General features: G+C 45.0%; 1 protein-coding gene across 1 annotated transcript in view; it reads right to left on the bottom strand.

The window, feature by feature from the left end:
• Nucleotides 1–781: 781 nt before the first annotated feature.
• CCKAR (cholecystokinin A receptor) overlaps nucleotides 782–15,746 on the bottom strand; it is a 50,125-nt gene continuing 35,160 nt past the window's right edge. Inside the window, exons 3-5 of the mRNA XM_054999671.1 lie at nucleotides 7,337–7,589; nucleotides 3,256–3,383; nucleotides 782–1,954 (exon numbers count right to left, since the gene is read on the bottom strand). Coding sequence (XP_054855646.1) covers nucleotides 1,425–1,954; nucleotides 3,256–3,383; nucleotides 7,337–7,589 — 911 coding nt within the window. The 3' untranslated portion in view covers nucleotides 782–1,424. The remainder of the gene's footprint in view (nucleotides 1,955–3,255; nucleotides 3,384–7,336; nucleotides 7,590–15,746) is intronic.

Raw genomic sequence — 15,746 nt, 5'->3', positions numbered from 1 at the left:
CGGGGCAGAGCGCATTGCTCTTTGACCCCCATTTCATGCTTTCTGTTCCATGCCTCGTTTGTTTTTACCGCCTCTGTTCATGCACTCACACTTAGGCGCTTGACACTTGGTAGTGCCAAGGAAATAGATGTTCTTCTAAGATTGCTACTTTCCTGCCATTTCCCTGCCCTCTCGGATATTCAAGGTCATTTTATTTGAAACAAACCCTTTGTTTTTCTAAGAGAGATGCCACCCAGTCTCAATTTGTTAATGCAGTAGTGAAGCCATAGGTGTATGATCTCCCTTAACACTTTTCAGTTGCTGGTACCTTCCTATAAAAGTTATGTTTTGAAACGTTAATACTTCTAGAATGGTCTGCCTGTTACATCTGCTGTTGATAGTACTGGGGGACTGCAGAGAAACAATTGTATGGTAAACAGAGCCACGAGAGTTTATTTAAATATTTAAATAGGTTGCTCAATCAATGAAGACTTCAGTTGATAGAAAGTGAAGTCCTGTAAGAAAAATCTATAACCCAGGATAATTAAATGGAACTTCCATATTTAGAGGCAGTGTATTTCTGGGAGGCAAACCATAGGGAAGAACTGGGGCCATGTTTTGGTGGATTCCCTGGAAGCATCTGCTGGTCACTGCTAGAGGAATGATGTACAACAAGATAGATTATGAGTCTGATCCACCAGGGCTCTTTTTATTTTTCTAATTGTAGTCAGTTGCAAAGATAAGAGATCGCCGTTTGAAAACAACAATGCAAAATCAGTCCCTTACTCCATGTAATGTCTTGACTCTTTATTATACCAAATTGTCACAAATAGCAATGCATTAAAGAACTGTCAGAGCCTATTGGCTCAGTTCGTATCTATTGTTCATTCCCTACACGAGAAAATAAAAAGCGTTGCTGCTCCACGTTATTATTTTCCTGAGCACCATCAATATTCTGTCCTTCATTATCCTATGTGTTCATAATTTTCCAGGCATTGAAGCCCAATGGCAAAACCGAAAACATAGCCAGGTTTTGAATTTCATCACACACGCTGGTATTTTGCTGCAGAATGTGACCGTACAAAGTTGGACTCATGGACTGGCATTCGGAATCTCATTATGTGGAGCACACTAGAAAGACAAATTTTTGGACTGGAAAACAGGCCAATCTACTTTTGAAAAACACCGTTTATTGTTGTGAGTTACAAGATGTGTTTGTGCGAAGCTTTAGGGCTAATGGCATTGGCCTGTTCTAGCTGAGTGAAATTTTCTGTTCTCTTTTGAGATTCAAAGCTGAAATGTCTTTCTGATGGGAGCATTGGCACTTCAGCATATTGTTGATCTCCTACCCCTTCCCAATTTGCTCGAGTATTTTCATACAAAACCATATTAGACAAATCAAGGCAGCAGGAAAGAAAATGTTTCATTCCTTCCACTGGACGCCTTCACAGTGGGGCAGATGCATTCATGTGTGTGTAAGAGTACCTGGAGAGGGACGCTCCTGTGGTCTTCCCTTCCTCCTCCTCAGCCAGATCTGCTCTGGCCACGGGAAGTTTTTGCTTTGCACAGCAGGTGAAGGTTGCCAGGAACCCCATGCGGAAGCGTTTGTTCATGAAGCAGTAAATAATTGGGTTCACGCAGGCGGAAGTGTAGGACAGCAAATGGATGAAAGAAATGGGGGCTCCCGTGAGAAGCAGGTTGGCAGACCAGGTATCAAAGGCACGCCAGGTGTTGACACTGAAGACTGGAGTCCAGCAGATGAAGAACAGGATCACAATCACAACCAGCATTCGAATCACCAGCTTCTTGGCCAGCAAGTTGGCAGCCGAGGTGCTGCTTCGCGGGCGGTCGATTTTGCTGCTACTGGAGTTCACTGGGAGTGACTGCAGCGGCATCTTCTTCTTTTTTTTACTTTTTTGCAGGTAGCAGCCATCACCTTCTTCATCTCTGTTGCTGCTGGTGCTACTTTTCCTTTCTGTGAGCACAGAGTAGCAGGGGTCACATACATGTCTGCTGAAACCAAGGGCTGGACCCAAAGGCACCACCCCAACAAGAAGGGCACTTCCATTAGAGGAGGGGGAGCAATGTTCACCATTCCCCCCTCTCACTGCAAACTGCCCCGCTGTGTTGCCCCTCACATTGTGTTTGAGGCTCCCCCCGATCAGAATTGGGGGGAGGCTCTGTGGACTGAAGCACGGAGGGAAGGAAAACTCCCCCCCCCCAGCTTCACTCTAATTGGGGGTGCTTTGGATCCAAACCCAAAGTTTCTTCAACATGAAAAAAATATTACTCAGATACAAAACAGCAACCCTTCCTAAGAAAATATGGATTTATGGGTGGATTTAGGGTTATAGTTTTAGGACTGCCAACCTCCGAGCGGGGCCTGGAAATTTCCAGGAACATATCTGCAGACAACAGTGATCCCTTCTCCTGGATAATGGCTGCTTTGGAGAGTGGAGCCTAGGGAACTGAGGTCCCTCCCCTCCCTACCCCCCCACCCCATTTTGAGGAGTTTCTAAACCCAGAGCTGGCAACCTGTATTTGGACAGTATTCTCCAACCTTCTGGATGCTGCATTAAATTATTGTTCTCTGTTTAGCAAGATCAAAGCAGTGACTCATTGAGAGGCCTAACGGCAGATATTTGGGGAAGTGCCTGAGAAGGATGGCAGTCAGGGACAGGAGGGAGTTCAACCGGGGGGTGGGGGTGATAGCCTCCACTTCTTTCCAAAGCTGCCATTTTCTCTGGGGGGCTGATCGCTACAGTCTGGATACCACTTGAGATTCCAGGACATCTGAAAAGCTGGCCGCCCTAACTAAGGGGTCGCTCCCCCTGAAGGCAAGCACTTCTGCTGTACATGACAGAACAGCCCGTTGCACCCAGTGTGGAGAGATGGAGGGATCGCTCGGGCCCAAAGCCACTTGACCTGTAGATCATTTGAGCCAATCTGATCTTTTGTAGAGAGGTAGATAAAAAAAACAATTATTTAAATTGTTACTTTTCTTGCTTGAATATTGAGTACAATTGTGAATTAATTTGTAGGCTCTGTCTATTCTTGTTACAAATGAATTTTTAAAGGGTCTCATTTGTTACCAGTGACCATCAAATGAATGATTAATAACCTGGCAACATTTGGAAGATTTTGCTTTCCAGAACCTGGAGGCTTCTCTCGTCAACTTTTAGTGAGGAAATAAAAATGGCATCTGCTGACCACATTTTTCACACCTGAAGCTCTTAAGGTGACGAGAAAGAGAACAGGTTCAATCATAACGATTACCTCGTGAAGACTTCCTCTGACTGACATCGAATTTGATTCCTCTGTAGAGTTCCAAGGATATGAGGCCGTACGCAATCATCATTACAATCCCTGGGATGAGAAAGAGGATGAGCAGCTGGAAGATATACCTGGGGGGAAAACAGGAGAAACTGAGACGGAAACTCCCTTTCACCAATGCCGGAGCCTTAACCTCGTCCCCCATCCAGCTGGCTGTTTTTTGTTGCTAAATACAAAGGTTTTCACTTTTCACTCAGCCTTGATACACTCCATTGCACAAAGCCTTCATTCATGCTGGTCTCCTGATTCCCAGCATAGCTTTTTTGGCAATCAAAGGGGGCCCTCTCCTTCCTCTTTGACCAACTGAAAAGTTGGTTGGCTCCAACTCCGTGGATCCCGGTGTCATCATTTGGCCCTACGAGTCGAATGAAACAAGACAGTGAAAGATCTGTAATCAGATTCCATGCCATTTTGTTAAACATCAAAACAGTGTGTGTGAGGGGGCTGTTTGAGGCAGTTGTGGCTCAGCGGTAGAGCGTCAACCTTGCATTCAGAAGGTCCCATGTTCAATCCCCAACATCTCCAGTGAGGGGGTCAGGTGAAAGACCTCTGTGTCTGGAGCACTGCCAGTTGGAGTAGATGATGGTGCCCTTGATGGACCAGGAGCCTGGTTTAGTATAAGGCAGCCTCGTGAGTTCATCAGAGTCGGCCAGGCTTTGCTCATTAGAATAAGCAACAAGGGGACTCTTCTACTCTTCCCAGAAACAGGCTTACTTTGCATCTGTCTTTCCCTGTTGCATCTTTCCCTTTTTGCCACCTCCAGTTTGAGAAGAGCTGTATGTGACCTGACCCATCAGTGATTCTTACTGACTGGCCCAGATTTTGTGCGCTAGGGCTTGGAACCCCTCAGGGAAAATTTGCTGTAGATTGCTACATTTCCTAATGCTCACCCGGAATTTCCCCTGTACATGAAATGGCCATTCCATCCCTGTTTCAGGAAGTCTGGACATGAGAAGTACAAAACCTATTAGGGATACTATCTATCCCTATTTTTTGTCAAAACTGAATAAACTTCAACTAATGCTACCTTCAGCTGCAAATGTTTCAGAAAAAAGCAGAAACAGAACAAATGTGTATTATTCTTCCAACAGCCATAAAGACACGTTGGTGTCTGAAGAAGGGAGCCCTGACTCTCAAAAGCTTACACTCTGAAAGTCTTGTCAGTCTCAAAGGTGCCACTGGACAAAAATCCTGCTGTTTAAAAGCCATAAGGCATTAGTGACATGTTTCTACTTTATTAATCAAACAATGTTTGGAAAGGGAAAGGTCCTTTTAGGTTGAGAGAAACTATTCTTAGAAACGAAGGCATGCGCAGTTGTACTGGAGCAGCTTGGCAAAAGCTTTAAAAAGCTGGTTGCATGTGTTTGATTGTTGCAGTGGTTGAGGCATAAAAAGCATTACTACACAACTGCTGTTTTCTTTTTCTTTTTTTTTGCAGTTTAATCTTTATGAGCCTCTTTGAACTTATTTGAATGATTGTTGCAATTGCAGTTGCAACAATGGGCACGATTCACATTGTCCTGGGTGTGTAGCTGCTGGATCTGCACATGGGATAGAGGATTTCCATAAGGTTCAAGGGAGCCCTGTTCCCTTCACCTGGGGCAATCTTCCATTCCAGCCATTTCTTGCTATCGGAAGTCTCTGTATGTCTCCCATATATGCATCTGGTGCCCTTGCTGCTTCCCGGTCTGTGCATGAAGATAACTTATACTTCAAGCACAGGTAATTTGTATACATGGCTCTGGTGAAGAGCAGATCTACCTATGGTAAACATGAAGAAACTTCTCATAGCAGGTAAAGGATAGTGTATTGTGGTATGCCTGTACTCGGTTGAAGGCTAATGGAAGGAAAGAGGTTCAGCTGAGGGTTCAGCTAAGTGATACAAGGGACACAAGTCTACTTCGAACAGAAGTGACGTGGGACACCTGAACATTAGGGGACGCTCTATTTTATCTTTGTGTGTATTCTTTATGAGCAAGATGCCTCTCTTTCTCTAAAGTGGGAACACCTCTCTGACCTGTCTTTCTCTTCCTGTGTCCGTTGTTCTATTCGTCTTCTCTCCTGGCTCTCCAAGGAGCAAGATCCATACACAGCTCTCTCCTTATGGAGCCATGAAGCATACCTCCACACAGACATGACAGTGGAGAAGCTGGCCGTGTAACTAGGAAAAGTGCCTTTTTAGATGAGGCTTTTCTTTTCTTTCTTCTACCAGCAATGCTGTGAATGGGAACTACCTCAATAAATCGAAGTTTTATCTTTGTATAGTTTACCTGGTGGTGGAGTGATTTTCTGTGTGTGGCTCACATTTCCTGATTAGGTAAACTCTGCTAAACTCAGCCAACTAATGTATATATATATATAAATTAGTTATATATATATATATATATATATATATATATATATATATATAATATAATTATATATATATATATATATATATATATATATATATATATATATATATATATATATATATATAATGTCCCAGTACCCTGACCCAACTCACATCTACACAGAGACAAGGGGGTCCTTGCTTTGGAAAACGCTCCACTGTTTGGTGCCACTCTGAGCACCTGAAGAGGGAGGAGAGTTCCCTCATTCATTGTTTTTGCCATCAGAACCAGCCCTGTTTGCCCTTTTCTCAGGCTTCGCATGTCCTGAGCTACATTGTTGCAGGCTACGCGGAGCCCAAGAAAGGGGAAATGGCTTCCTCTGGCTGTTTCCAACGGCTAAAACGATGCGGGAGGGAAACCTAAAGCCCTTCCACCTGCCCGCATCACTCAGAGTCACACTGAGCCTGACAGCTTTCCAATGTGAGTCTCTCCTCGTATATGTGTAGATGTGAGTTGGGTTGGCAAACCACACACCCCCTCCCCAGACTCACGTCCCTTGTATTGTTTAGTTGGACCCTGAGATCCCCTCTGAGAGAGATCCCCTCCTATTGGCACAATGCTGGGGGCTGTGCAAGTGAGATGAACTGAGCAGTGACCTATTTTACTAGATTCCATGATTAACAGGAAATGGTTTGTTAACTATTCTGCCTAGAACTGGTTCCAATAAGCTACTCAATTTGTATGTATGTGCCATCAAGTTGCAACTGACGTATGGTAACCTCACTAAAGGGCTGTCAAGGCAAGTGAGGAGCGGAGGTGGTTTGCCATGGCCTTCCTCTGCAGAGTCTTTCTTGGTGGTCTCCCATACAAGAACTGACCCTGCTGAGCTTCCAAAATCTGATGAAGTGAAACTGTATCATACCATTCGACATCCTGCAAGCCATCTAATGAATTAATTAAAAACATTTATTAGTCATCTTTTTACCTTGCAGGAACTCAAGGTGGCTGCCAATATAAATAAAATAGCATGAACAACATTCGATTTATATACCACACTTCAAGACAACTTAACACCCAATCAGAGCGGTTTACAAAGTGTGTTATTATTATCATCACAACAATCACCCTGTGAGGTGGGTGGGGCTGAGAGAGCTCTGAGAGACAGCTGTGACTGACCCAGCTGGCTTCAAGCAGAGGAGTGGGGAATCAAACCCGGCTCTCCAGATTAGAGTCCTGCTGCTCTTAACCAGGACACCAAACTGGCTACACCAATGAAATGAATAAAAATAATGTTTAAAAACAAAATTTAAGACTGCCAATAAACACAGAACCAAAGTTAATTAAAAGCAGTCCTTAAAAGAAGTCTCCCGCTGCCTTGGCTGTTTCCACACAGCTTACTTGTGCACGTAACGTCCTGGTAGATCGTGCAAAAAATGCAGAAGTTCGCGTTTCCTTGCGCGAGATTTGCGCGATGTCGCGTGACATCGCACAAATCTCGCGCAAGAAAACGCGATCTTCTGTGTTTTTTGCGTGATCTACTGGGACATTACGTGCACAGGTAAGCCGTGTGGAAATGGCCCCAGTTTCCATGTGGTCCCACCAAAAAGATGAAGGGCTGGATAGTTCCTAATTTGCCAGATTAAACTGTGACCACTTTAATGACATTGCCCGACAGATAAGCCCCTTCTTACCAAGACTGCTGCATCACTTTGCTTGGCCAAAAGAAGCGACACATGTTTGCTGTGCTGTTCTCAAGTGGCACCAGATTACTGTAAATTGGGTAGGGCGTCATGATGGTGAAGGAGAGGCACCAGGTGAGGGCAATCACCTTCAAGGCGTGTGATTTTGTCTGCCAGACACGGGACTGCAGTGGTTTGCAAATAGCACTGTATCTCTCCAAAGAGATTGCAACCAGGTTGAATGTGGACACACTGACGGAGATGCCTGTGTTGTGGGAGAAAGGAGAGTAGAGAGAATAGAGGGTGATTGTCTCTTGTTTCAGCCAGTGGCTGGCTGAGTGGATGACAGAAATAAAACCAGTGACCCTGAGAGGAGAGGCAGCCCACCCAGACGCTCCCCCTCCCCACCCCATGGGAGGACAGTTCATCCATCCTGCTCCCTTTCGGGACCCTTCCTTCTCCAGACTCAAGACAGACTCTATGGTTTATGGTTGAACTCAGTGCGTTGGGAGAGCATTTCGCATTAGGAAAAACTCCTTACACTGGAAGCAAGTACCAGCGGGAGCAGAATAGATCTATGGGATCCCACCCAGTGATTCTAGGTAAGCATGACTTCCAGGGCATAAGCCTTGTAATATATTATATATTCTGTATTATTTTTATCTCACTTTTCTCCACAACAGGGACCCAAAGAACTTAGAATATCAATCTCCCCTCCTTCAGTTTCTCACAACCACCACCCTGTATGTAGTGTTGCCAGGTCCCTCTTACCTCCTGCTGGGAGGTAGGGACAGCTGGCACTTACCTTGTGCCATTCATGAGGATCCTCTTCACACGTGCACCCCGGAGCTGACTGATGCCACTCCCGGTAGTGATGTCATCACGCCAGCTGCGCAAGTGCTCCCACACTCTGCATGGGGACAATTCTGCCCGTTTGGGGCCCAAATCAGCCCCAAATGAAGTGCAAGAACACTCCCGTGGCTGGAGCGATGATGTCACATCTGGAAGGGATGTTGCTGTGCCTGTTGGGAGTGTGTTCCCAGGGTGCCTGCCAGTGGCCGGCAACCTCAGGGAGCTTGCCACCTCCCGCTGACCACCAATGGGTTGGCAGGCAAGGTGGCAAAACTCCAGGAGTTTGCTTGCCACTGGTGGGCACCTGGGAACCCTACCTGTGAGAGATAGGTCAGGCTGAAAGAGCGTGACTATTCTGTATAGATATTCCATATAGGATGCACATAACGCCAGTTCTACAGCAGCTGCACTGGCTCACCTTGGAGTTCTGGATCAGATTCAAAGTTTTGATTTTAACCCCTAAAGCCGTGAGTGGAGGGGGACCAGCATATCTGCAGCGCTGCCTCTCCTCATGTGTGTCCTGGAGGATGCATCGTTCAGCTGATAAACAGTTGCTGGTAGTCCCTAGCCCCAGGGAGGCTCGCCTGGCATTGACTAGAGCCAGGGCTTTCTCTGTCCTGGCACCAGCCTGCCCATTTGGGGCCCAGCATGATTTACTATTTTTTCACAGGGCTTGCAAGACAAAGATGTTCCACCAGGTGTATGGCTAAGGTTGGGGCAGGGCCGAGCCTTCTGGTCAGTCTCCTGTTGAGGGGGGGGGGCGTAATGTAACTCCCCTGTTCTGGTTCCCACCAGTTGGTTCATCTTGGTCATCTGGTAACCTTCCTGCACCCCATGGGATGTGATGGCTGATGGGATGTGATGGTTAAGAAAGTATAGCTGCCATTTAGAGTGAGGTTTTATTGAACTGAACTATTATTTATGATTTTATTGTTGGTTTAAAATATGGTTGTTGGCCACCTTGAGCCCATTCGTAGGGAGGGAGGAATGTAAGTCAAATCACTCAAAGAATTTCAAAAAATCAATCAAATCAAATAACTGGCCCAGAGCCACGGAACAGGCTTCCACGATGGGCTGGAGGCATGACCTCAGGTGTCCTAGGATCCTAGCCTGACGCTCTGGTTACTCTACCATGCAGGTTGTTGCTGGCAGCCAAGTAATATCCACGGCAGTGAGAGGACAGAGTGTTTGGCACGTAACTGTGCCTTTATGCACACATGTAGAGAGCAATGAATTGTTTCTCTCTGAGGTTGGGGTTTCTTGTTTAATTGCCTTGGTGCTAATTTGAATATAGGTCACTAGGCTTAATTTGCCCTAATGTTGAACATGGTAGATTTATTTGTTTTCCAAATTTATAACCCACCTTTCTGCCTGACATCAAAGTGGCCAACAAATTAAAAAGATACTAAATTTTTAAAAAGCTTGAAAAATCATTAAAACCAAACAAAAAAAACTTCATTCAAACAATTAAAACCAAGTTAAAATACACACACAATACAGTAAAATGCATGTACATAAAAGCAACAATAGGGTAGGGATGAGTTTCATTGAGGAAATACCAGATGAAACAAAAAGTCTTCACTCACTGACAGAAGACAGCAACAAAAGGGACAGGTGAGTTTCCCTGGAGAGAGAGAGTGCCAGATGTTTGGTGCCATGATCGAGAAGGCCCTCTCCAGGGTTGCCACCCACCTAATCTCAGAAGACAGAGGCGGCTGAAGCAGGACCTCCAAAGATGACCATAGTGGTTGGGTAGGTTTATAAGGGAGCAAGTGGTCTTTCAGCCATGAAGGGCTTTCAAGCCATGAAGGGCTTTAAAGGTCCAAACATTTATGAGGAATTACTCTATAATACACCCTGACTTGGATAGCCCAGGTGAGTCTGATCTCAGAAGCTAAACAGGGTCAGCCTTGGTTAGTTATTGGATGGGAGACCTCCAAGGAAGACGAAGGTTGCAGAGGCAGGCAATGGCAAGGCACCTCTGTTAGTCTCTTGCCAGGAAAGCCCTGCCAGGGGTTGCCATAAGCCAACTCTGACTTGAGGACACTCTCCACCACACTCTATAATACGTTTTCAGAGTGGAAAGGTAAGAGAGAAGAGTATGTATGTACAGCTAGACAGTCTCAAAGTATGAGAACAAAGGAAGGGACACAAAGATTTAGTCTATTTAATGTAAGCTGGCCACCACTGGTTGAACTTTGGTACGAGGTCATACAATGAGCAATGCATAGCAGGTATTCTATTTTTTGTAATATTCTGTACTGTTAAGTATTGAAACCAATTTCTGTGCAAGCTAGTGCTATCTAGTCATTGGATTAGGGTCTGGGAGACCTCAGTTCAAATCTCCACTTTGCTGTGAAGCTCACTTGGTGATGCTGGGCCAGTGATACACTCTCAGGCTAACCTACCTTGCAGGGTTGTTGTGAGGATAAAAAGGGGAAGGGGGAACTATGGATGCTGCTCTGAGCCCCTTAGTAGGGCAGTATAAGAATATACTAACTAGACTGGTTTGGATCCAGCAATCTATTAACAGTACTTTCTAATTCCAAGAAACTTGATTCCTGGGGTACCAAGATAGCCAACATGGAATTACAGGCTGGACTAATGAGAAAGGAAGAAGTTAAATTGGGCTTTCTGCCACTTTTTATCAGTAAGAGTTGGGTCATTTTTTAGCTCAGCTGTCAGAAAATAGTGATTTGCCCCCGTTCTGCCTTTTCAAGCAATCCAGTGAACCACATGGTTCCAGAGGAGGAAGTGTTTATTTTATTTATCTGTATCTCTCTATATAAAGACAAGTGTCCTTACTGACGCATCAATGCCCAGCCCAAACCCCTGGACCTAGAAATGTGAAATTTGGGGAGAATGTTCCTTTTGCGATGTAGAGGCTCACTAAGAAGGGATTCTAAGAAATTCACCCCCTAAGGGGGTAAAAAGGGGTCAGATGTGTTTCCCCATAGGGATACAGCTTCCCTGTGTGGCTGGCAGGCTGCTCCTCCCCCTGCCCCCACCAACTGCCAACTCAGCCACTCTGCCCCGAGGTCATTTGCATATGTGGCCTGATTGGTGAAACTCTGTGTTCTGAGGTAAACTGTAGACAGCTGAAGAAAGACAGTACAAGATTCCTGAAAAGTGATTTTATATAAAAGTCAGTATGGCAACTGAGTTTTTAAATGTTCATGAGGAGATGGTGCACAACCTTTCTAGGGGCCATTGCAATGCGAACCTCTCACATGAGCCTGCCGAAGTGCCCACCACACCACCCCTCCCTCAGTCCAACTCCACACCTCTTGCAGCCATCACCTCTTACTGCTGCCAAGTAGCCTTGTGGCAGACGTCTTGCAAGATACACCAATGCTAAAAAGAGCAAGCAACTTAGAGATGCGGCAAGGAAATATGCACGTCCTGCTCCTGTGGTGCACCAAGCAGCAGTTGCCAAGATCACCCCGAGGTGCATAGAGTGGCAGTCTCTCTCTATGAGCAAAGCAATCCTGGAAGACAAGTAGAGAGGCGCTCACTTCCGTGGAAGGTCAAGGCTCACTCAGGCATGGCAGATGATCCTTCGCTACCTTCAAGCTGCCTCTTAACCTCATCCATGCAGAAACGCACCTGTTCAGCATCTCAAAACAAAGCAACATTGTCCAAGTGCTGTGGAACTGTACGCTCATTGTTTGGGATGAGAGCACCATGGCACTTAAAGGGTGTTTTGAGGCAATGAGCATAACCCTCAAAGATGTCAGGGGCAACGAGAGAACGATAGGGGGAGTCACAGTGCTGCTGGCTGGAGACTTCTGACAGACTCTGCCTGTAGTCCCAAGGGGAACTTGAGCTGATGAGGTTACTGTATGTATCAAGGCATTGTATCTGTGGCCCCTCATCAGGAAACTCTCACTGAGGGCCAAGCTACACATGACGAATGACACTTGAACGGCAAGTGGATTGAGTGGAGGGCAAGTGAACAGGGAGAAATACACTTGCCATTCAAGTGTCATTCGTCATGTGTAGCTTGGCCCTAAGAAAGAACATGAGGGTCCACTTGAGAGGGGAGAAGTCCGCTGGGGAATTCTATGTCCTACTAAAAATAGGGAACAGAGCGTATCCCAAGTAGACATGGGCACAAACCAGAAAAAAACTGAACCATGGAAACTGGCCCAGTTACGAACCAGTTTGTGGTTCGTGGGTTTAAATGCCCCTTTCTGGCAGGGAAAGGGGCATTTAATCATTTAAAGGGTCCTTTCCTGCCGCTTGCAAGGGGCAGGACCCTTTAAACTATCAGCTGGCAGGCGGGGGAATCCCCCCTGCCGCCTGCCAGCTGATAGTTTAAAGGGAAATCCCGCAGGAAACACAACGTACTCACTTTCCCAATTTATATATTAAAGTGCAAGTGCTAATTAATTTATCGGAGGAGGCGTGTTTGAAAAGGCTCATTAATGTTTTTTACCACCTCCAAAATAACCACTCTAACGGCATTATCTGGATGTCCTTTCTCCCTATAGTGTGATGTAAGAGGTGCTTCCTGAATGTTATTTTGGATCCTTGAAACATGTTCAAGGACCCTGACCTTAACCGGTCTCGAGGTGCAACCAACATACAGTAACTTGCATGGACATTCCAACGCATAAATGACGCCTCTGGTCTGACAATTAGCAAAGTGGCCAAAGGTGTATTTCACATCCTTAAGAGTGATTTCCTTACCCTCCCATAGATTTCTACAGATCTGGCAATGGCCGCATTTGAAGTTTCCATACGGCAAATGTTGATGACTCTCCCTAGCAAGGATATCAGCACGTACCAACTGGTCTTTTAAATTCCTTGTTCTACGGAACCCAACCACTGGCTGATGTTCACACCCCTTTATATCTGACACTAACCCCCAATGCTTAGAAACAATCTTTTTAATACTATTAGCTAACGGGGTATAGTCCAGAGCCCATATAATTCCAGCGTCTCGTTCCTTGCTCTTAAGGTTAAAGAGGGACTCCCTTTTTGTAGTGCTAGCACGCTCCCAAGCGGATTGTAGCACACCCATTGGATAGTTTCTTCTGGCAAAACTCCTACACAACTCACGTCCACCCCTTTCAAAATCTACATCGGTCGAAGAATTTCGCTTGATTCTCAATAGTTGGCTGAATGGAATATTTTCCCGAAGGTGTCTTGGGTGAAAAGAACTAAACTCCAAGTAAGAGTTTCTGTTTCTTTATAGTTAGTTTTAACCCTGATCTTATTATCTCTGCTTCTGTAAGATCTAACGTCCAAATAATTGATCTCATTAACACTGTGCTGCCGAGGGGACCGAGGAAGCACGGCTTAAAGAAAGGAACTATGACCATTAAGAGTGAATAGGAAAAAAAATGGGATGTGAAAGGAGAACTGTGGCAGTTTGAGAATTTTTAAAACAAGACATTTTAAACAGAAGAGAGAAGTGACTTTACCATTAAGAATTTATATCTATTTTAATCTAAGATTGGATTATAATATAGTAGAAAAGGGGTGAAATTTAGAACTGATTTTGTAAAGAATAAAATAGGGAGGTTAGGATAAGTAATACCTTTTTTAGAGTATATAAATAAGGGAATAGTTAAATAAATATACTGATGGGGCATATTATATATACTATAATGTTAGTGGATCAGATTGTATATTATATAATGAATGTGTAGTACGGTGTTGTATGCTGTGCCACATTGGTGGCAGGGCACACAGTAGGGGTTTTAATACATATTATAATGACGATAGTAGATTTGATAGAATATATGTTTAAAAGAAATAGAATATGTTTAAATTAAGACTTCTGTTATATATTATACTATATTATACTGGTCTGCTGTACTGAGGGGTATAAGATCTATACTATATTGATAGTATAACTGATAGATGTATATTATACTGATAGAATATCTGATAGCATAATTGATAGAAGTATACTATATTGATAGGATATTTGATATATATGATGGAATACCTGGGGGAAAAAATTAGAATGTGCTTAGAGTAAGGAATTTATTAAGTAATAAGAGGGGTTAAGGGTTGGAAAGCTGTTGGAAGTCGATTGAGAGGGGGGAGGAAAAGGGTGGGGGATAGGGTTAATTAGATATTGAGGGAATGTACGTATTGAATTTGAAAAGTATACTCACCAATAAAAAAATTTTTTTTTAAAAGAGTGAATAGAAAGGACTCTTCATCATACCCGGGTGTCTATAAGATGTGTATAAATTGTATCTTGCTCCATGCACTTTATTGGATTGCTATCACTGTATAGGAGATATTGTGCAATGTTAATATGGAAACTTTATGAACTTTACTAATTATGAACTAATTATGAACTTTACAAATTTGATGTTTCATGTATTGATAAATTAATTAGCACTTGCACTTTAATATATAAATTGGGAAAGTGAGTATGTTGTGTTTCCTGTGGGATTTCCCTCTTTTTCTTGCCATTACTTGCAGGAACAGCCATTGTCTTATTGCTTTGATAGTTAAAAGGGACCTGCCACTTGCAATCAACAGAGCCCTTTAAACTCCCCAAACCCCAGCCCCTCCCAGCCCCAAGCCCCAGCCCCAGCCCCCCACTCCTCACCCCCAAGCCCCAGCCCCCCACTTATCTTCCCTCTGATCCTGGGGTGGCAGAGGCTTCCTTCGCTGCCCTGCAGGCCCACACAGCAGAGGAGAAGGCCAAAAATGCCCTTTCTGCCCCTCAAATGGCAGCCACGGCAGCGGAGGAGGCCAAAAAGGGCCCTCCCACCCCTCAAATGGCAGCCGTGGCTGCTATTTGAGGGGTGCAGGGAAGTGGAGAAGGCCGAAAAAGCCCTTTCCACCCCTCAAATGGTAGCAGCGGCTGCCATTTGAGGGGCAGAAAGGGAATTTTTGGCCTTCTCCTCTGCTGCGCGGGCCTGCAGGGCAGCAAAGGAGGCCTCAACCACCCCAGCATCAGAGGGAAGGTAAGTGGGGGGCTGGGGCTTGGGCTTGGGGGGTGAGGGGCTGAGGCTGGGGCTGGTGATTGGGCTGTTTAAAGGGCCCTGCCACTTGCAAGCAGCAGGTCCCTTTAAACTATCAGATGGCAGTCAGCGGGGGGGGGATTTTTCCCCCTCGCTGCCTGCCAGCTAATAGTTTAAAGGGACCTGCCTCTTGCAAGTGGCAGGAAAAGTTTAAATGCCTCTTGCAAGTGGCTGGAAAAGTTTAAATTAAAGGGCCATTTAAACTGGCCCTTTAATACGAACCAAACGAACCAGTAGTTCATGGAAGCTTGTGGAAATGAGCTTCCACAAACCCTGGTTCGTGAACCCCGAACCAGGTTGGTTCGTGTGGTATTTTGGTTCATATTTAGGTTCATGCCCATCTCTTATCCTGAGTCCAAGGGAAAGGTGACCATCCCTGCAGGCCTGGGCACAGTAGTGACAACCCTAGCAGACCTAACAGCCATGATATACCCTGATATTGTCATTATCATGGAGAAGTCCACTCTGACCCCCAAGATTTACAAGGCTGCCATCATTAATGACACATAACTCACTCAACATGGAGTACAGATCTGTGGATTCAGTGATGCAAATGGATGATGCAGTCCACTGTC

Source organism: Eublepharis macularius, chromosome 15, assembly GCF_028583425.1.
Source record: "Eublepharis macularius isolate TG4126 chromosome 15, MPM_Emac_v1.0, whole genome shotgun sequence".
Taxonomy (NCBI): domain Eukaryota; kingdom Metazoa; phylum Chordata; class Lepidosauria; order Squamata; family Eublepharidae; genus Eublepharis; species Eublepharis macularius.
Note: the sequence above shows the minus strand (reverse complement) of the source record. Positions and strands in the feature narration are given on the sequence as shown.